The sequence below is a fragment of the Mus caroli genome, chromosome 12 (assembly GCF_900094665.2).
Source record: "Mus caroli chromosome 12, CAROLI_EIJ_v1.1, whole genome shotgun sequence".
NCBI classification, from domain to species: Eukaryota; Metazoa; Chordata; class Mammalia; order Rodentia; family Muridae; genus Mus; species Mus caroli.
Genome location: NC_034581.1, coordinates 67,894,415 through 67,917,757, shown reverse-complemented (window position 1 = coordinate 67,917,757; position 23,343 = coordinate 67,894,415). Strand labels below are relative to the sequence as shown.

The 23,343-nt window shown below is 42.2% G+C and overlaps 1 protein-coding gene across 1 annotated transcript in view; it reads right to left on the bottom strand.

The window, feature by feature from the left end:
• Positions 1-23,343, bottom strand: part of Slc38a6 (solute carrier family 38 member 6) — a 62,144-nt gene that overhangs the window by 33,090 nt on the left and 5,711 nt on the right. The window contains exons 4-5 of the mRNA XM_021179271.2: positions 5,074-5,126; positions 999-1,038 (exon numbers count right to left, since the gene is read on the bottom strand). Coding sequence (XP_021034930.1) covers positions 999-1,038; positions 5,074-5,126 — 93 coding nt within the window. The remainder of the gene's footprint in view (positions 1-998; positions 1,039-5,073; positions 5,127-23,343) is intronic.

Below are 23,343 nucleotides of genomic sequence, written 5' to 3'. Positions count from 1 at the left end.
GGCGGAGGTTAGTTTTCCTGGTTTCTGGAGTGAAGTATGAAGTCACTGTTTCATGAAAATTCAAAGCATTAAAATGTGGACATTCAGGATTCCATAACAATTCATTGATCGGATGCTCCCTCCCCACAACTAAAACACTAAAGGTACAGTTTAGTTGAACAATACTTACAGTGAAATAGCTCAGATCTTAAGTTCAATTATATAATTATATAAGACTATTAAAACTTGTGAGCACACAATCTTGTGTAAGACCCAAAGTTCACATCACTTTCCCTGTGGATTTTCCACACACTGACAGTATTTCTTTAGCATTCCACCAGTGGTAAAAAGAAGTGAAGACGCTGCTCAGCTCTATGAAATCTCTTACAACATGTATACGCGATTTCTGTACTTTGGAGTTAAATGTTTAATACATTTGGCCAACTGTCTATAATTAGCAGTAATTTTCATTTCTAACACAGTTCTCATAATTAGGATCATTTGTAGGATCAGTTTTAGTACAGACCAGAGGAAAGATAAAATTGAGAATGTCTCTTGTCCTTAGATTTATTTGAAGCCACTTGGTCATTTCTAATGTCTTAGCTTCTAGGGGACATTGTGCACACCTGACTGTTCACACAGCCCACTGGGCTCTAGTCCCTATAACAGGGCACCTGTGAGTGGGTTAACAGGGTGAATGCAGAAGAAAAATAGTCGATTCTCACTTTGGGAGCATTTCCAAACTGCACCCTCTCACCACCACAGCCACTGAAAGCTAATGAGTGCACTGTAGATGCAGGGCGACTATAATCAAGACCTGGCTAGATTGGACGTTAGCATGTTTACCACCCACACTAAAAAGGATCCAAGAAAGAGCAGGAGGCAAATAAAGAGACTTCTGAAGATGGCTATGTCTACAGAGATTTAGTGTCCAAGCTAGACCTGCAGGAAGGCCAGAAACCAGGAAAACAATGATTTCCATTACCTGTATGTATACATGACACACTTCCAATGCTTACCTCCAATATTCTGAATTATTATGGTGCCTGCCACCACCACCTAGAAGAGAACAAATATATTCAGAAGATAAAAGGAAAAACAGTAGAAAAGGAAAGATTTCTATTAAAGTCCAATATCAAATCCAACAAAGATAGATGCAGAACTCATGACCAAAGAGACAGATTGCAAAGAATTAATTTTATCAGCTGTTTGTCCTACCTCAGTGGTTCTCAGCCTTCCTAAGGCTGAGACCCTTTAATACAGTTCCTCATGTTGTGGTGGCTCCCAATCATAATGTTATTTTCATTGTTATTTCATACCATAATGTTGCTACTGTTATGAATCGTAATGCACATACCTGTGTTTTCCAATGGTCTTAGGTGGTCCCTGTGAAAGGGTTGTTTAACTCCCAAAAAGGCTGTGGTCCACAGATTGAGACCCACTGTACTACATGAAATTAATGAATATTCAAAAAGTCTCCCTTTAATATCTCCATAAACAGATTGGAGTGGGTGGTGCCAACACTATATATAGTACATAAAGGGACTGGTATGTCTTCTGACAACAGCTTGTCCTGTGGACATGCCAGTCTCAAAGATTAAACAAGCCACAGCAGAAAACGCTAGGATATAATGATCAGAGCAGGAAAATTGAAGCAAAATATTTCAAACTTAAAGACTGAAATAAACTAAGTCTAAAGCAGCAGGTGTGGTGAGGACAGTGACTCCGGCTCCTCTCCTTCCTACTCAGTCTTCCTCTTCAGTCAGGCATTTGAGAAAGGGGATCCAATGTTGCCAGATCATCTAGTATTTAGTAAAACAGGAAGTGATTTTCACAATTTCAAGAGTATAAAAGTTGAGCCAGGTAGGGGTAGCTCACCTTTAATCCCAGTGCTCAGGAGGCAGAGGCAAGTGGATCTCTGTCTGGTCTACAAAGCTAATTCCAAGAAAACTAGGGCTATACACAAAAAAACCCTGTCTTGAAAAACAAACAAACAAACAAACAAACAGAATACAAAAGTCTGTAATGGGCTAACAATACATACTGAGTTAAAGTATGTCCATGACTAAGCTGCCTGTTGTTGGCTCTTGTCTCTGGTCTTGGATGAGCTCCTGGAGAACCGAGAGGAAGTGTTTAAATATTATACTTTCTTGGGCCTCCTGACCACTCAACACCTGGGCTGTGACCACCAGCAAACATTTGGAGCTGACTAGCTACCTTGAATCATGCAGGCCTCCACAGACCGAGGACAGGTCACACGTAAGGTTCACCTCTACAGGGAATTCTTCCTGGGACAAGCTCTGCCTATCCTGGAAACTAGTGAGAACTAGAGTCCCTGCAGTCTGAAGAGGAAGGCAATGGTCTAAAACTCTGGTAAGCTATCCAGAGATGCTATTGTACTAGCTGGTTTATGTCAACTTGATACAAGCCAGAGTCACTGGGGAAACAGAAAATGCCTCTGTAACACGGTGCTACAGCAGGCCTACAGGGGATTTTCTTAATTAGTGACTGATGTGGGTGGGCCTACCCCACCTATAGTGGTGCCATCCCTGGGCTGGTGGCTCTGGGTTCTATAAGAAAGCATTCTGAGCAAGCCACGAGGAGCAAACCACTAAGTAACACCCTTCCATGGCCTCTGCATCACTCCTGTCTCCAGGTTCCTGTCCTGTTTGAGTTCCTGCCCTGACTTCCTTCAGTGATGGACTGTTTCCTGGAAGTATAAGCCAAATAAACCCTTTCCTCCCAGTTTGCTTTTGTTTCTGATGTTCTATCACAGTGACAGTAACCCTAAGAGAGTGGTCATGGCCACTCTGATTTTTCTACAAGACAGCTTGCACCTCAGCTTAAATGAGTTCCTAGAAATCCAGTTGTTTGTGGGGAAGACAGTTCTAACTTTGTGTGTATCGCTTGCAGTGCAAATGAAACCCACTGGCCACACAGGAAATACCTCTATTTTCTATGAATATACTGCAAATACAGCATCTTAGAACTAACCCCTTCTCCATTCCTTGGCTAAAATTAGGTATTTAATGTTTAGAAAGCCAGAATGACTGTCTGCCTATCTATATTTTTCTGTGCTTACTACAGTATATGGCATAGCACTACTCAATTTAAACTCATCTGAAAAGTATACACACAAATTTAAAGACAATTAAAAAAAACATTCCTTAAATTTTTCAAAAAAGATTTCTTTGATTCTCAAAATGATATTATCCAACCACACATCATAGCCAGAGGGAAGAAAATGGGAATTTCGGATCAATAATAGAATAGGGACAAAGTACAAGCAGAATCTAACAAGTTCTCACTCAGGGTACACTCTGCCCAGTGCAGCTGCCTACTTAGAATGGACACCTATGTAAACAGTGAGGTGAAGGCTCACGTTCAGGAGACAGACTCCACGGCTTACACTCTCAGGCTGCACTGACAAGATGCAGGGGTGCGGGAACTACTACTTCCAGCTAATGGCAGAGTGCCACCGGAGACACAAGGACACACACCTACAGGTCATTAAATCAACCAGGGTGTTCCCCTTCTTGTCTTTGTTGTTGCTGTTACAGCTGCAGTTGTTGTGTGCCCTGTTGTATGCATACGCATGCACCCATGTGCTTGCTAATGAAGCACACATGCTGTGCGGGTTATGCAGTATACTGCAGGTGATTACCCGGTTTCATGAGACAGTCTCTGACTGGACTTAGAGCTGGCTTTTGGTGAGAACCTGTTTCTGCACTCTCCCTTAGCACTGGGGTTACAGGAATATTTGGCTACGTCCAGGTTTTCCATGGGTGCTGGGGATCTGAACTCGGGTCCTGACCTGGGGCATTGTCTTATGCACATTTTCTTCTTCTTCGTTCTTTCCTACACATAGCGTAGAAAGTGAACCAGAGATAGGTTAAACATTCTGTTCTCTGGGAAGAAAATGTTCCTGGGGACGCCTGACTAAAGCCTTTCCCCTCGAGTAGCAGGCTGTCTATTTAGATTATGAAGATGAAAGCCCTGGTGTTACCTAAGGCTCATGTGCTCCCTCTACACCCCAGGAGTAAAGAGAACTGGACTTCCTTCCCACTGGGGAGAAGTGACTCCCTCTGAGACTTACTTCTCAGAAATCAGTTTAGCCATTTACAAGATGGAATCCATTTAGATTACAAACAGGAGAACAAGTGTGGGAGACAACTAACTCATAGGCTAACTAGCTCCAATGTGGCCACTCTGCAATGCATATGGGTGTCAAAGTATCAAGTGCATGCCTGGCTGACTTGTTTGTTAACTTAAAAATCAATGCAAACAGAAAGCACTAAGAGATTTACAATCAGAAAAATTCTTGTTTAAAACCAGAATAACTATGGGTTTAAAACTGGCTCTTGAGACAGGGAAAAGAACACAAGCATAGTAACACTATCAGCAGTGCCTAGCTATGGTGGTCTCTAGGGACAGTGTTCCCTATCAGCAATGCTTAGCTATGGTGGCCTCTAGGAACAGTGTTTCCCGACAACTTTATAGTTAGAAAACCTATTGGAAACCAGTGCCAAATACAATTTACTATCCAAGGAGAACCAGCATATGTAGCATCTATGGTCCTCAGATATAGAACCAGTATTGGGTAACAATTGGTAACAGGTCTTAAAAGCCTTACTTTTCTCACATATAAACAATGGGACAGCTAGGGAATCTTTCAGCACTGCTCAGCTTTTAAAAATACTACCTAATTACTGCTTTTGAAAATGGGCATGCTATAATTTTAATTCTATATTGTTTCCTTCCCTTTTATGGATTTACTCAGAGGATCTGACCAAAACGAATAAGGAAACTGTGCGGCCCCCATTACTACTCTGCAGTTCATCAGGTGAGCAGCAAGACTTAGAACTGAACTGGCTTAGAGGCGGGCTTCGGAAGGGCCGCAGATGTCTCCATATTTCCAGTTCCCATCGTTCCGTCTCTTCCTACTTTCGTTTCCTCTCAATCTCTTAAGGTCCTTCTTATATATATATATATATATATATATATATATATATATATATATATGTCTTTCTGAATGTGAAGCAGAAGAGAAATGCCGCTTAGGTTCTAGACACACTGAGGGGAGACTGAAATTACCTTTCCAGGTAATCCAAAAGCGAAGAGTCCCAGATCTTCGTAAGACGTCACGGCTGTCACGACAAAGTACAATTGTTATTTTACACAAACTATTTGGGAAGGTTACTTCTCTTAGGCTAGGCACAGTGCCACTCCCAGCTTCAGCCAATGGGGACTAGGGGTCACTTGGACCTCCTGGATGAAGGTAGAGGAAGGAGGAAGGCCTAGCTGCTTCCTGCAAAGCCTTTGAGAGTTTTCTTTTTGAAAAGTTAATTTCCACTCTAAATGCCACCCATGTGTCTAAGATTTAGGTGTTTTTGCAGAATTTGTCTTTGACAAATAGTGATGGGTCAGTAGCTCACAGCTCTGTAACTCCAGGTTCAGGGGATCTGGTGACCTCTTCCGGCCTCTGAGGGCACAGAGGCACATGCAGGGGAAACACTCAGACACACACGGCTTGGTTTTGTTTTTGTTTTTAAATTTCCTAAGGATTCATTTTATTATACTTCTCTAGTGTATCTCACATACTGATTCTGTTTCTTAAATGTCCATATTAATGGTTATTTTATATTCTTACTAAGTTTCTAACTATGGTAAGAAAAGCAATGTCAGCACACTAATACTGTAACCAACTAAGAGGCATCTGGTAGCTCTCATCTTGTAGGCCATCTAGGGGAGACCTGGGATTCTCTTAAATGTTCTGAAATACCAAAAGCAGGAAAAACTGTCCAGTGGTAACTGAGATCTAGCGGCTAGGGTCTAACCACCTTACAATCATGGATAGAGCAGCGGTACTAACTTTGGGGAAAACCTTTAAAGGTGCATGCACTTTAAAGCCAGAGTCTACTACAATAGGGAGATGTTAGCAAGTCCAGACTTCTCAGCCTACGTGAATTCAGTGGCCTGATTCCTTGAGAATACCTTGTTTGCATATACAGGACTCATGTACTTGGATATACACTATCCAAACAGAAATTGTCACCAGCAAGAATTTCTAGATATCGGACATGAGGTATGACAGGTGTGCCACAATTTCAGGGACATCTGCCTTTCCAAGAGCTTAGATTGAAGATAATGTGTTCACAATAGTAACAGTGCCTTCAACCTACAGTTGGGGAGTGGGGCACATATTTTCTTTTCTCATCATAAGAGTGTTAAATTACATTCTCATTTCATTGTGTTCAAGAAGTGTGGTTATTAAATACAGAGGAAAATGAGGAGGCTTGTAAGAGAGTCACGTTACACTCTGCCCAGACAGCCTTGTGTTCTACCCAGTTCACGAGGCTCTCTAGTCCAGGAAGTGCATAAGCCCATAGCACTTACAGTGAGAAGTAGGCTGGGAGACACTAGGCTTGGGAGAGCCATATATACTTTCTGTTAGTCACGGACTAGTTAAAGCCAGTTTTAGTGCATCTCTTTGGACATATGTGGGCTTTTTCCAACTGAGACTTGGGAACAACAACAAAAAATCCTTTTGTATGTTTAGAATGAAGAATATTCACATACATAAAAACAAACATTTTAAAAATCATAGGTGGATCCCATATAGTAACTCTGAACCAGGAAGAAGACAGTGGGATACTGAATAATAAAAGGGTATTTTTTACAACCTATTACCAAGGTTCAAGGGACTGGGAATCTTTTTTTGAGTGACATATCTAGTTTTTAAAATGCATTTACATTTGAATTGTTAAACATTGCACACATATACAGTTTAGTACTGAAGATATACTTTATCTGGGTAGGCCTGTATGAAGGTCATACAGTTATGAAGGTCACACAGGCCTAGGGAAGCCCACGCTCGCACTCAGGTGTGTCATGTTTCATAGCAGCCTCTTTCTCTCAAACTTGTGCTCAAAGTTTATATTAAAAATGTCATTTAATAAACTCCAACTCTGGTTCATACTGGTTTGAACAGAAATTCTTTTCTGTAGAGAGGCCAAAGACCAAACCTGAAGTGTGGTCCCTTAAACGTTAAGAAAACTGGGCTAACAGCCCCTGTTTCTGGCAGGTTGACAGGAACCCACGCACCATGGCTCCAGACTTCCATTACTGCTTAAGAAAAACATTTCTATGTTGTCCGTTTTTTTTTTTTTTTTAAATCACTTTATAAAAATTACTTGACCTAAATGCCTTACTACTTGAAAAACAAATTCCTGGTTTTCCAATGATAAACACGCCCATTCTCTGAGCCCTTCCCCCTTTAGTCACTGTCTAGTCAGACGTAATGGTGACTCATCAGCAATGCCGGTCATGGTTTCTGTCTTTCTCAGTGATGGCCACACTTACATCTTATTAGATACAGCTGTGAGCTTAAACTGCATGTTCAATTAATTCATCAACATTCCACAAATACGCAATACTACCATCTATGTAAACTTAAGCTGAATTAAATAGAATTAAACAGGATAATTGTAGTGATGCATATAGTGAGACAAACTTAGAAAGACAAAATGAGATTACAGGGAGGGCCGAGGAGATGAAGGCAGTAAAGATCCAGTTTTTATGACTGCAGCATTCTTGTGATGATCTGAGCATTTTTTTCCTTCTTCTTCTTCTTCTTTTTTTTTTTAATTAGATATTTTCTTTATTTACATTTCAAATGTTATCTCCTTCCTGGTTTCCCCTCTGAAAACCCCCTATCCTCTTCCCCTGCTCACCAACCCATCCACTCCCGCTTCCTGGCCCTGGCATTCCCCTATGCTGGGGCACAGAACCTTCACAGGACCAAGGGCCTCTCCTCCCACTGATGACCAACTAGGCCATCCTCTGCTACATATGCAGCTAGAGCCACGAGTCCCACCATGTGTTTTCTTTGGTTGGTGGTTTAGTCCCAGGGAACTCTAGGGGTACTGGTTAGTTCATATTGATGTTCCTCCTATGGGGCTACAAACCCCTTCAGATCCTTAGGTACTTTTTCCAGTTCCTTCATTGGGGACCCTGTGCTCAGTTCAATGGATGACTGTGAGCATCCACTTCTGTATTTGTCAGGCACTGGCAGAACCTCTCAAGAGACAGCTATATCAGGCTCCTGTCAGCAAATGCTTGTTGGCATCCACAATAGTGTCTGGGTTTGGTGATTGTATATGGAATGGATCCCCAGGTGGGGCAGTCTCTGGATGGTCATTCCTTCAAGTCTCGGCTCCATACTTTGTCTCTGTAACTGCTTCCATGGGTATTTTGTTCCCCTTTTTAAGAGGGATTGAAGTATCCACACTTTGGTCTTCCTTCTTGAGTTTCATGTGTTTTGCGAATTGTATCTTGGGTATTCTAGGTTTCTGGGCTAATATCCACATATCAGTGAGTGCATATCATGTGTGTTCTTTTGTGATTGTGTTACCTCACTCAGGATGATATCCTCTAGATCCATCCATTTGCCTAAGAATTTCATAAATTCATTGTTTTTAATAGCTGCATAGTACTCCATTGTGTAAATGTACCATATTTTCTGTATCCATTCCTCTGTTGAGAGATGTCTGGGTTCTTTCCAGCTTCTGGCTATTATAAATAAGGCTGCTATGAACATAGTGGGGCATGTGTCCTTATTACACGTTGGAGTATCTTCTGGGTACATGCCCAGGAGAGGTATTGCAGGATCCTCAGGTACTATGTCTGATTTTCTGAGGAACCTCAAACTGATTTTCAGAGTGGTTGTACCAGCTTGCAATCCCACCTTGCCAGCATCTGCTGTCACCTGAGTTTTTAATCTTAGCCATTCTGACTGATATGAGGTAGAATCTCAGGGTTGTTTTGATTTGCAATTCCCTGATGACTAAGAATGTTGAACATTTTCTTAGGTGCATCTCAGCCATTCGGTATTCCTCAGTTGAGAATTCTTTGTTTAGCTCTGCACCCTATTTTTTTTTTTTTTTTTTTTTTGGTTTTTCGAGACAGGGTTTCTCTGTATAGTCCCGGCTGTCCTGGAACTCACTTTGTAGACCAGGTTGGCCTCGAACTCAGAAATCCGCCTGTCTCTCCCTCCCGAGTGCTGGGATTAAAGGCGTGCGCCACCATGCTCGGCTTGCACCCTATTTTTTAAATAGGGTTATCTGGTTCTCTGGAGTCTACCTTCTTGAGTTCTTCGTATATATTGGATATTAACCCTCTATCGTGATGCAAGCATTTGAAGTACATTGTTTCAAATGCTCTTCCTCAAGATGACTTCTACTAAAATTCACTTTCATATTCCCTAGGATATAATCAGTCTTTCCCCTAGGGTCAAGTTCTTTTGAAACCAAAATTCTTCTCTTCCCATAAATAAAACAGTTAAATAGCTCATTAATTCCCTTATAATATCATGTCAAGGAGCATATATGCTTGTTAATCTGAACAGATCTAATATGGCAACAGAAAAATCACACCAGATCATGTTTTAAAATGAAAATAAATAAGAAAAACATTTCTTTTAAGGACTTAAGGCAATGAAGTTTTCCAGTGTCGTTGCTTTTCAAATGACCTCTTTTGTATCTGTTTGTCAGTATGTAAGCAAATGTCTGTTTGCTTCATGTTTGTGTAGGGTACTGGATTCAAGCCTTTTACATACTACATAGATGTTCTACATGCCAGCCTTGTTTTATATTTAAGCAGTGGAAAGTATCAATTAATTGTTTGTGTATCTGGGAAACAGGGAAAACAAATACCAATTAGCAAAAACAAACAAACAAAACAAAACAAAACAAAAAAAACCACACTGAAAAATCCTAAAGGGAGCAGGTATTTCAATATTAAATTTAAACACTAAACATTAATTCTAAATTTTAAAAGTTAAAATCCAACCGGATTGCTTGTGCCAGAAAACACAGCGAATATAACCGCTTAATGAAGACAGTTTTAGCTGCAGCTTGTGAAGTTGTGCAATCTCAAACTTGCCCTCTGGTTCTACTATTTCTTCAGCCTCATAAAATATCTCTAAGTATCACAAAGTCCCAAACTGAAAGAGGAAAGGCTTTTAGCTGGGGGCGGGTCCAGTGCTCCAGCCCTAAATCTAGCTTTCCAGTCAGCAGGTCTGGGTCATGCTCAGCTCTGTCACTGTCATCAGGGCCTCTTTTATGTTGCAAAAATTAGAAGCACTTTCCCCTGCCTGAGACATCAGGAATATGAATAATGGCTTCTGGCTTTGCTTTGAGGCTTTGTGAAAATGAAATTCGGACACAGCCAGCCAAGTGCTTTCTCCACATCTTAGCCAGTGAACCAAGAGCACTGGGAAGCAATTTCCAAGCTGTCTTCTGTGGCTTGGTCTGTTTCTACATGCTGGTGAGAGTCACAGACTGGAGTGATGGTCAGGATGCAGTCTGAAAGACTGACGGCCACCCTTTAAATTTGACCCTGGGAGATTTGGTCCTAGGAGTTAAGAATAAAACCAGGGACCTCACTAGATATTTAATCATGCTGTGATTTACACTGGAAACCCAGGGCTAACTGAAATGTGCAACAAGGTGCTTAAGTAAATCATGGTACTGATAACTAGTAGATTAATACAACCATGAAAGCCCATTTATAATAACAAGAAAATGCCCATATTATTTTAAGTGGGAAAAAGAAAACCAGGATTCAAATACAATCCATGAAGTAGACACATAAACAGTGAGAAAGTCTTTAATCACTTTTCTTTGGCTTTCCGAATTTTTGAGGAAAGGAGCTCAAATACGTTATAATGACTTGTACAGCAAAGGCGGAACTTTGTTTTTAAGAACTGCAATGTCAAACGTATTGGCACAGGCCTGGAATGCCAGTTACTTGTGAAGCTGAGGCAGGAGGATCACTTGAGAATAAGAATTTGAAAGCAGGTGAGCAACACAGCAAGACCCCCTAAGCTGCTTCACAACAAAAACCCAACAACACTGAAATAGTTCCACTTCCTCTAGTTCCACTTCGAGTTGGCAGTTAAACTGAAATTCTATTTATTTTTCTAGTGCCAAGTAATTTGCTGCTTGATTTACAAGCAAAGGAATTTTTTTTTTGTTTGTTTGCTTGTTTGTTTTTGGTTCCTTCATACATTTTACAGCATTACAAACATTAAGAAGATGTTTCAGAGACACAAAACTAAGTGTTGATAACCAATGAGAGAGTGGCATAGTTCTATAGAATAGGAATGACATCATAACTATGTAATTAATGCAGGCCTCTACAAGTAGCACTTGGAGCAAACCTTCCTATGAGCTGAAGCAATCACTAGCAGTGTGTTTTTAGAAATCATTTTTTTATATATATATTAAAAGTAATCAGTGCTGTCTTTTGGAGGAATGGAGAGGCTGTGAGTCTTCTCCAGTACACGGGGACTTTATCCTTAACGCCATCAGGGCCACGGCTCCCGGCCTCCACAGTCATCCCTGGAAAGCTGCTTCCCACGAGGCAGTGGAACACGTCCAGCTAGTTACTCCAGAGCCTGTCTGCTTTGCATTTTTTCCTCAATGAAATAGGACAATTAATAAACTCTGGTTACGGTATGAGCCCAAGTTTCAGCAGAAGCAATATTATCTTTGGATCTGGATTGAGGGACACAAGTTATCCAAACATAGTTCAACTCTCAGAAAGTTGGCCATTTGGAAAGTACTCTTATTATTCTGAAATTCTTTTCTTTCTTCTGTTTTCCATCATTTTCTTCTTGCTTTTTTTTTTTCCTAACAGTGTATAGAGGGCAATAAAGTTCTTGGATATTCACTAGTTTTAAGACTACTTCTGATCTTTCTTAATATACACTTCAGTGTCACTGTGCCAACTGGTTATGATATGACTAACAATCTTTCCATGCACTAGAAGAAAACAGAATGACAGGATACTAAGGCATTCTTTCAGTTGCCAACAGAGGCTGAAATACTGCATGCATAGGAAGGTTCTGGACTAGTTAGCTGTGCAGTGAGGAATATTTACAGTCACAGCCTATTAACAGACGCACTGGTTTTCGCCCATTAAACTCAATCTACAGATAATATGAATACTTTAGGAATCATCACAAAATACAAAACAAATGCTATCTTTGACAGTGTAAGGCAGAAGTTCTCAATCTGTGGATTGTGACCCCTTTGACAAACTTTTATCTTCAAAAATATTTACATCACAGTTCATAGTAATATCAAAATTACAGTCATGAAGTAGCAATGAACATAATTTTATGGTTGGAGTCACCAGGACATGAGGAACTGTATATACTGACTGGTTTTGTGTGTCAACTTGACTCAAGCTGGAGTTATCACAGAGAAAGGAGCTTCAGTTGGGGAAATGCCTCCATGAGATCCAGCCGTAAGGCATTTTCTCAATTAGTGATCAAGGGGGGAGGGCCCATTGTGGGTGGGACCATCTCTGGGCTGGTAGTCCTGGTTCTATAAGAGAGCAAGCTGAGTAAGGCAGAGAAAGCAAGCCAGTAAATAACACCTCTCCATGGCCTCTGCATCAGCTCCCACTTCCTGACCTGCTTGAGTTCCAGTCCTGACTTTTTTTAAAGTGATGAACAGCAATGTGGAAATGCAAGCCGAATAAACCCTTACCTCCCAACTTGCTTCTTGGTTATGATGTTTGTGCAGGAATAGAAACCCTGACTAAGACACTATATTAAAGGGTCTCAGCATTAGGAGGGTTGAGGACCGCTGGCATAAGAGAAGAACATGCTCTGTGGGAAGGAGAGACAGGAGCTGAAAAGAGCTTTCCAGCCAATGGAAACTAAACCAAGGTTCTGTATATTCTGCAGTTATATCTGAAATGATCAGTGATGATCTACTGAGTAGAAATGGAAGTCAAGAGAGGTAAGGGGAAATCTGGTCCATCTGAGCTAAGTCCTTACTGCTTACAATAAAGAGTGGGAGAGCCGGTCGTGGTGGCGCACGCCTTTAATCCCAGCACTCNGGAGGCAGAGGCAGGCGGATTTCTGAGTTCGAGGCCAGCCTGGTCTACAAAGTGAGTTCCAGGACAGCCAGGACTTTACAGAAAAACCCTGTCTCGAAAAAAAACAAAAAAAAAAAGAGTGGGAGAAAAAAGCCCTTAATAAATAGGAGATTATAATTTAAACATGAAAAGGCCAACAGAAGAATCTCATAAGACTGCATGGCCTCACACTTATAAGTATATACTGGGGTCTACAGGCCAGGCATGGGGGTGCACATCTTTAATCACAGCACTTGAAAGGAAGAGACAGATGGATTTCTGTGAATTAAGAGGCTAGAGGAGTCTATATAGTGAGTTCCAGGACAGACAGGGCTACATAAAGAGATCCTGTCTCAAAACAACAACAAAACCTTTATTTTATGTGTATGAATGTTTTTCCTGCACATCTGTCAGTGCACTGTGATCATGCCTGGTGCCTGCAGAGACCAAAATAGGGCATCAGATTCCCTTGAGCTAAATTCCCACCGTGTGTTGTGCTGGGAATAGAACCCAGATCCTCTACACGAGCAGCCAGTGGTCTTAACTCCTGAGCCCTTCCTCCAGACCCAAGCATGTACGTTTCTGATTAAGACAACAATGAGGAAGAGTGAGAAGGTTCAGGGTATTCCCTCCCTGGCACCCATGTAAAGCTGAGAGGAGAAAACCATGAAGTTGTTCTCAGACCTGTATGCATGTACCATGCTACACACATCCATACTCAACATGCACACACATGCATACTCACCATCAATAAAAAGGAATGCTTCAGGAGCTCACAGCCATTCTTCCCTACCCAACAGCAGAAAGCTTAGCTTCTGCAAAGAAAGTTCCTACCCTAGCATTAGGTAAAATGATGAGCAGATCATACACACACATCGTACACACAATCTAGCCCAGGGCTGCTCATGACCATGTAGCTCTCTGTCAGATAGAGCTGTCTGTGTACTGTGGGATGTTCAACAGGATCCCTGGCCTTAACACACTGGAGGCCAATAGCACCATGTCCATCCATCCCATCCCTGGGCATGAGAACCAGAAATGTCTGTAGCCACTGCCAGATGCTCTGGGGGAGAAATCACACCCAGTCAAGAATCAGTAATATAAAGCAAGACACAAAAACACTAATCCACTGAAACTGCCTCAAATAACCGATTCACTCGGTTATTTACCCTGAGTGCACACAGTTATGCTCACAGTTCTAAAAGGAAATAGAGGCTACTACAGCACCGTGCCTGACTACATTTCCTAACCAGCAGGTGTCTGCAGAGAGTCATACTTGCATGACACACACCCTGGTGTCATCTCTTTTAGTTTTAGTTCTAGTTCTGAGTCTCTCACATCCCAAATGGAATTCATTATGACCTAAAAGTGATTCAAAACCCTCCCAGGACACCCAGACCAAGGCTGGGCAGAAGGAAATCCAAGAAGCCCCAGGTGTCAGCTTTCTTGGAAATGCTATGTTGATGTTAAACATATAGAGATTCATCGTCTACATAAGGACATTTTAAAGGTTGTTTTGACTGCTTGTCATTCAGTTCTTTTGATTCAGGATCTCAGTCTGCAGGCTGACTTTGAACTCTTGATCCTCCTGACTCAGCCTTCTGAGAGTGGGATTATAGGCACATGCCTCTGCGGCTGGCCGAACTTTTGCCATGCATGTTAAATGTTAACAGGGAAATGTGATCTCTCCACAGTTCTAATGCTTCCACTCAATTCTATCAAAGCTATCTCCAGCTTTCATTGGATGTCCTGCTGGGGCAAGGACATGGTAGACGCTATGAAAACAATGGCTAGTGGTTTGGATATAAACATAGCTCCCAGGAAGTCAATTACCATACAAGTGCAGGAAACACTCTCAACACTACATTTGGAACTTTACCAAAAACTTGTTTCTAAAGGAAAAATCACACTGGTGCATGTTCTTTGTTATCAGAATGTTGTGGCATTTTCTTACTGTAAGCAAGGTTTAGTTCACTATGGCTGATGTAACCAATTATCACAAACTTGGTGGCTTGAAAAAACAGAAAATTATTGCTTCACAGTTTAGGACAGAGAAGTTCAAAATTAGATTCGCTGGGTCATAATCTGGGTGCCAACTTGAGTCCCCACTTCTGGAGAGAATCTATTACTAGCCTTTTTCAGCTTCTGGTGGCTCCGGGATTTGTGGTCAAGTGCCTGTGATCTATGTGTGGCCATTCTGCACTTCTCTCTTGTCTGTGATCTTCCTTTCATGACACATGTAACCAAATTTAGAGTCTGCCAAGACAATTCTCCATTTCAACATCCTTAGTCCCGTCTGTAAAGGGACTCTTCTTTTGACATGACACTCACAGGTTCCAGAAATGTGGCTGTCCTTGGAAGGGCAGTATGCAGCCTGTCAGGGAGGGAATTTCATAGCAGACAGGAAGCAGCAGCTGGGAAATACCTGGTTAAGAAGATGTTACTCTAGCCGGGCGTGGTGGCGCATGCCTTTAATCCCAGCACTTGGGAGGCAGAGGCAGGNGGATTTCTGAGTTCGAGGCCAGCCTGGTCTACAAAGTGAGTTCCAGGACAGCCAGAGCTATACAGAGAAACCCTGTCTCGAAAAAAAAAAAAAAAAAACCAAAAAAAAAAAAGAAGATGTTACTCGGGTGTGGTAGTACACTCTTAAACCCCACCAATCAGGAGGGTCACTTCAAGTAGCAAGTTAGCCCGACCTATATAGTAAAGTCCAGGCCAGAGCTCCATGGGAGGGCTGCCAATCATTGATTAAAAGCCTTCTGCTTTAAAATAAACAAAAGGGGCTGGGAAGATGGCTCAGAGGCTAAAAGCACTGGTTGCTCTTCAAAAAGGACCTGGGTTCAATTCCCAGCACCTACACAGCAGTTCACAACTATCTGTAATTCCAGTTCCAGGAGATCTGACACGCTCACATAGACACCAATGTACAGTAAATAAATAAATAAATAAATAAATAAAAATTACTTTTTTTAAAAAAAGAAGAAGAAACCAGAGCTTATAGAAACATCTTTTTTTCATCATGAGTAGAGTTTCAAGCCATCATGGAGAATGATAACCTTGGGGCTAGGGAGATGGTTCAGCTAAAGTGCCTGCCCCTCAAGCAGTGAGACCTGAGTTTGGATTGCCAGCACCCACAAAAGCTTGCCATAGTCTAGTGCCTGCAGTTCCAGCAGTTGGCAGGACAGGTGGATTCTCAGAATTTGTTCACTGGGCTCAGCCGCCAGCTGTGAAGCTGGTGAGCTCCAGGTTCCATGAGACCCCGCCTTAAAAACTAGAGGGAGAGTGAAGAACACACCCACTGTTGACCTCTGGCCTCCGCACATATGTGTGCACACGCACCTCCAGTAGCCTTCTTTAGGAAGAGGAAGAGAAATGTACTCAAAACTCTTTATTGGAGTTACAGGCTATATCATGCACTCTAAAAGAGCCAAAATTCTCTTTGGACAGAGCAAGTGGTAGATTCTGTTCTCTACCTGGACTTATTCAATCATCCCAGTGGGTTCTCATTCCCTGGGCAAATCCTTATATATTCTTCAGGATCTTCCCTCCAATTTTCTCCTTTATACCTTACTCAACAGCAGTGGTAAGTTACTTTGGGTACATTGTGTATAATGCACAGGATATGCTTTGTGTCTGCTAGCTTTTTCAGCCCAGTGATCTAGGAATATTCCCTAAGTCCCGTCCCTCCAACAGTACCCACGCTTTCCTCCTCACTTGCCCCAGACTTCTCACCTAGTCCCCATGTTAGGCACACTACAGCATGAATCATCTGCTCATGCACTTGTCTCTGATTATTCCCTTACTCTAACAGATAAAAGAATACCGAAGCAATGAACCTCTATCCTATGCTTCAGAGCTCAGACCATTCCACCCACACGTACTTCAAAGTCCATATATTCAAAACTGAACTTTTAATCTTGAGTCACCTCTGCCTTCTGTGTTCCACTAATGGCCTTGCTCAGTGGCCCACAAGGCCCAAACCAGAGCTCCTTCGTCTTTACTACCACTTGGACGTCACTCCTGTGCTGGCTCTGTACACTGACTGCCTTGATTCCATCCCTGAGCCTTCTGTACCTACCTACCTCTCTCTACTCAAGGTCAGAGAGTGGAAATTAGAGCTGCCACCCTGCAAAGGATGCTGAGAGCAGAATGGCCTGGCAGCAGTGCTATGCTTCTGTGAGAAGCGCACGGGAGCTTGGATCTGCTGTCCTGGGAGTTTCCTTTCCTTCTCTCCCGATTCCTCATTTCTGTTACTCCTGAATTCTGGCGAGCATCCTTCACTCTTAAACTGCTTATTACGTAAGTATACTGGAGGGACTGTTTCTCAGACATTGCATGTATGAAATGTCATTACTGAAACCATGTTCCCATGAGTTTGGCTGGGTATGGAATTCTAGTTTACAAGCATCTTTTCTAAGAATTGCAAAAAGACTGATATACAGTCCACTTTACAGCTCCTGTAAAAACTGCTACTATGTATTGATTTTTATTTCCTTGTTTGTGTGTATGAGGTGTGTGTATGTCGTGCGCTCACACCTCTCCGTGGGTGCACACACTTCGCCATGGATGCACACACTGCATGTGGAAGGCAGATGAAGCCGCTGGGGATCCTCCCCTAGCGCCATCTGCCTCTTTCCTTGGAGGCACTTTCTGCTGAAGCTGGAGCCTGGTCTTTTTGGACAGGCTGGCAGCTAGAGCCACCAGGGTGCTATGGTCCAGGCTTTCATAAGAGGCACTTCTAACCAACAGCCACTTCCTGTTTATTTGTCTCTTCTGTGTAAACTTTTAAGATACCATCTTTTAAAACTGGCTTTCCCATCATTTGCAATACAATTGGTGTGAATTATTTTACAATGATCTTCTAGAAGGAATATGTTATTGTGGAAGCTTGTTTTCTTAAAGTTACACCAGCTCTTCTATGTTATTCTGTTGATAATTCCCTGCTTTTCCATTTATCCCCTTCTGTGCACGGTCTCTCACTTGCATGCTGGTCTCCTGGACTGCTCTAACTTTTTAATTTTTTTCTTTCATTTTCAGGTGAAAACTGGGCACATTCAAGGTGGTATGGTAGTAATCTCTTCTCTCATTTTCAAGCTGTTTATTCTTTCTGTGAGAATCCCTGGAAATTAAGTGTTCCAGTCCGACTACAAAAGTAATTTTATTTTCTCTTTCCTTCCTTCTCTTCTCTCCTCTTCCCTTTTTTCTTGTTTTCTCTAACTTCTATGGCACTTGTGGTTTCTGGATACCTTTCCTTTCGATATTATTTTCTTGTTATTATACAGATGCATTATTTATTATTTCACATATTAGAGTGCATGTTTTTATTCTAGATTAGAAGAGACCCTTGTTTGCTGTTTCTTTTTAAGAACTTTTTTTTTCCTTGCTATTGTAGTTAGCAACATCACTTCCCCAGCCCTTTTGTACTGGCTAGTTTTGTGTCAACTTGACACAGCTGGAGTAATCACAGTGAAAGGAGCTTCAGTTGAGGAAATGCCTCCATGAGATCCAACTGTAAGGCATTTTCTCAATTAGTGATCAAGGGGGAAAGGCCCCTTGTGGGTGGGACCATCTCTGGGCTGGTAGTCTTGGTTCTATAAAAGAGCAGGCTGAGCAAGCCAGGGGAAGCAAGCCAGTAAAGAACATCCCTCCACAGCCTCTGCATAAGCTCTTGCTTCCTGACCTGCTTGAGTTCCAGTCCTGACTTCCTTTGTGATGAACAACAGTATGGAAGTGTAAGCTGAATAAACCCTTTCCTCTCCAACTTGCTTCTTGGTCATGTTTGTGCAGGAGTAGAAACCCTGACTAAGACACCCTCCTTTCCTCCCTCTCATCTACCCCTTCTTGTTCAAACTCATGGCCCCTTCCCCCATTTATTGTTGTTACATACTCATATGGTATATGCATATACATATATATTTTTAAATACATAAATTCAATCTTCTCAATTTATATAATGATGCTTTAGTGAATGTTTCTGGCTGACCATTTGGTATTGGATAATCAATTGGTGTGTTCTTCATTGGGGAAGACTATTTCTCCCTTTCTCCGAATTCCTTACTTGCCTATAGTTCTTTATGTAGGAATGAGGCCTTGTGGGCTTTTATTATTCATTTTTACTCTTCGTGTTGTTCCTGTATTATTTTCTCTCACCATTTGCTTTTCTGTAACAGATTATATTTTTAGGTTGTTTGTAGGGTCTCAGCAAAATTAATAAAGTTTAAGGCCGTGATACACTGTCTGCCCCACATACCTTCCAGCTATACAATGGTACATCTGTTATTATCAAGGAGCTCTGGCCTGTCAACATCATACAAAACCAATCCACAGTTGCTATGAAGGTTCCCCTTTGGCACTGGGCAGACAGTCTACGGATCTTGATGAGTGCATATCCACCACTGAGCTGTCACATGACACCTTCCCTCTGCCCTAAATCATCTCCTTTTCAATCATCCTTCCCTCCTAACCCCTGCTAACCGCTGACTCCTTTACTCTTCATGGTTTTGCCTTCCTATAAGGTCATAGAGCTGAGACCAAATCATACACAATCTTCTCTGGTTGGTCTCTTCTTTCTCTTAATTATGTATATCTAAAGTGTTCAACATGTTTTGATATACATTGAAACTATGATATTCAAGGAAATAATCATATCCACTCAACCTTCCCCCCCCCCACTTCTGCCCCTCTTTATTCTCTTGGCAAATTTCCAATAACCTTGATATTCACCACGACCAACATGCTGTGCATCATATTTCCAGACTCGGCATCCTGTGTCCCTCAATCAGGAACTTCCCATCTTCCCCCCACCCCACCCCCGGCCAGTATCCCTGTCAAACAGTCTCATCCTGCTTCTTAACTGCCTTTGTTAGTGTCCACATGTGAGAACACACGGTTTTCTTCCTGTCTGCCTTATCTCACTTCATCGTTGTCATGATGTCTGCCAGGCTCCTCTGTGCTCCTGTCACTGGGAAGCCTCCCCCTTTTTAGCCCGTTTTTAAAGGCAGGATAATATTTCAATATACACAGAGATCAGTGCTTCTTTACCTATATTCTTCAACTGAAAGGCACGCAGGGTGTTTCTATGTTTCACCATTGCGAATACTGCCACAACAAAGGGCGGACATTACCCCCCCACACACACACACACAGAGGCTGGCTTCACTCTGTGTATGCACACCTGCAAGCAGGGCTCTTGCAGCATATGGTTTCTTTCACCTGATAATTTGCTTTTATGAGTCCTCCATGCCGCTTCAGGGCCTGATGCTTCATTTCTTATTAGTACAAAATAATTTTCTGTTGTTTCAATGTCACTGTTCGCTTGGGCATTCATCTACTGAAGGGTACTTGGGCACTCCCTAAATTTGGCAATTTATAAATACAACTGCTATAAACATCGCATATGTAAGTTTTGTGTAGACCTAAGTCTTTGGATAGATGCCAAGAGGAGTAAGCCTGCCAGACCCTGTGGTACAAGTATGGTTTTATAAGAATAAACAACCACAAAGGCCTGCTGGTCTCCTTCCAGGGTGGCTGAGAAGTCGGTTCCTCTTGTCCCAGCCTTCCTAGCATCTGCTGGGACACTGATTTAGATCTGTCATTTGCGTATACTTAAGAAGGCACCTCACTGTTGTTTCTGTATTTCTTTTGTGGTTGTTTTAGCACAGATCATTCTCTAAACTGTCTCGCACCACGGAGCTATCTGTTGACAAACTGTGAGGCACTCAAAGGGTAAATGGAAGCTCGACTTCTGACTAACAGGCTTAGTCACAGGAAGAAGCCGTGGCTTTCTCGAAAGCTCCCCCACCCCCCAGTCATTTGTAGCTGGAGGTATTTTATTTTGGGCAGAACAAATTCTATACAAAGCATCCTGCAATCCGTGTGAGAGGAGATGGCCATGCCACCCTTCTGCTAATGTGCCTCTTCCTCAGCCTGCGCAGTCTCACTTGAGCTCTACCTCCAGAAGGATGACCCAGAGTCAAATGCAGAGCTCCCTTTACTTCCCCTGGAATTAAGCTTCAAGGTTTGCATGGTGGGAAGTGGCACAGACTATGTACCACTTGGTACGACATGCTTTGACATGCAAGATTAGTTCTAACCAGCCAACTGACTATGCAGCCTGCAGGAATCCACTTCATCTTTTACTGTTTCCTTTTGCTAGCCTCTAACACAGATGACAAAAACCTAGCTGATGCAGTTGTTAGGTTACACATGTGGATCTCTTATGACACTGCTGGGCACACAATCAACTTAATAAATGTTGTTCTTAAAGAGGCTTGGGTTTTCACTGCACATAAGAAAGTGCCTGAGAGCAGGGCATGTCAGGGCATGCCTTTAATCTCAATACTTAGGAGGCAGAAGCAGGAGAAACTGTCAATATGAGGCCAGTCTGGACTACATAGGAAGTTCCAGGCTTGTCTGGAGAGATGGCTCAGCACTTAAGAACACTGGCTATTCTTCCAGAGGTTCTGAGTTCAATTCTAAGCAAACACATCACAGCTTATGATCCAATGCCTTCTTGTGGTATGCAGACATACATACAACAAAGCACCTACATACATAAAATTCATAAATAAACAAGAAAGAAAGTTTCTTTTTAGGCCAACCAGAGGTACCATGCTAGTTTGAATGAGAATGCCCCCATAGGGTCACTATTTGAATGTTTGGTTTCCAGTTGATGAAATTCTTTGGAAAATATTAGAGGGTGTGGTCTTGTTGGAGAAGGTATGTCACTAAGAGACAAAGCCCACACCAGGCCCCTTCTAGCTTTCTTCCTTCCTGCTGCCTACAGATCTGGATGTAAGGGCTCATCTACTGCCCCAGTGCTATGTACCATGATCTGGGGTTTGGGGAGTTGGAAAACAGTAAAAGATGAGGCCATAGAATAGACAGTGAGCCCATGGGTCAGAGTCTGGGGAATGGAGATAAACGAGATTCCTGAAGTTACTGACGTGAGATAAACACTGCACTCCCATTAAACCAGTGGCTCGGAAGGCACACAATGGCCATGACGTAGTGCGCAGTGTGGGGAGGAGGAGCCAGAAGCAGTACACTGCCCCAGAACACTGGGTCCCATCTGCTGATGGTGATGTGGAGGCCAGAGGAGGGAGGGCAATTGTTCTAATCCCAGAGCATAAGCCGTGTTTTCACACAATGACCAGCAGCCAGCACTTCTGAGATTACATCCTGTGTAAGACTGTGCAGTTCTTTGAGATTCTTTCCCAAAGAGCTCACCATTCAGCCCATTCTTACATCTTATATTCATGGTTTTGCTTCATTCTCAGAACAGTCCTAGGAGGAAAGTGTTGTCAAAACCATTGCACAGTCAATGAAGTAAGGCTGGGGGCATGTAGCACCGTGACGTGCCTCCTCCGTTCCCAAGTCCCCACAGACAAAATGCAATGCTGCTTATAATTTCAAGTAAAACAATTTCATGTGAAAAGATCCTTTCCTTTTATACACATGAAGTTTTCTCTTCACCTTTTAACTCTAGACAAAAGCCAACTAACCAACCAAACAAAACAAAAATATTATCTTTTAGAAAGATTTTAACTCTTTTTTTCTAACATGAACATAATACCCCTTTACGGTAGTCACCCAACAGAGGGGGAGATAACCACACACCATTCTGCAGTGTCACAGGAGCGCACGAGATAGCCTACCTCCACTGAGTGAGCACCTTACAGGGACTGAGCAGTCGGTGTAGACAGGGCAGCAGTGTGAGTGGAGAGCCTTGGAGAGGTTAGTTCAGGACCCAACCAAGCTACAGAGAAGAAAAGAGGAAAAGGGAAGAGAAACAGGTGTTCTCACTTCATGTGTCCCACAGTTAACAACAGTGTCAGAATATTAAGGTTAAATGCTCTGAAGGATAAAATTAATATTACTTTTAAAATTCTACCAATTTAAATACTAGTCCCAAATAATTACACTAAAACTGACTGCTGCACAGTTGAGTCAAGTTTTCATCTTTTAACAGCATGGATCAAAAGAATCTATTACAATGCTAGAGGAAGTATCCTGATTTAAAGAACCTTTTCCATGTGTGACTGATATTCCTGGCAGGACTTACAAATGCTATCTAAAGGTATTATTATTCCTGAGTTCACAGTAACGAGCTGTGAAAACAGCCACCTTACACTGCCTTCTGTGGGTTTTGTTTTGTTTAAATCAGTTTGTACATTTGCCCTGAAGGCAGAGGCAAGCATTGGTCAGCCTGCCTGTCAACACCACCCAGCTACTGGTAGAAGCTGCAGCTCTAAGCTCTGGATCCTAAATTGGTTTTGTGTAAGAATCAAGAATCACCTAGGTGATTTGTTACTAAATCTGTCCATCAAACACAACAAAAGAGGCTTTTCTGACCCACAGACAAGGAAAATAAAGTGGAATGGTTGTTTTAGAACTCTGCTCTCAAGAGTCTCAAAATCTCAAAACAATACCTTT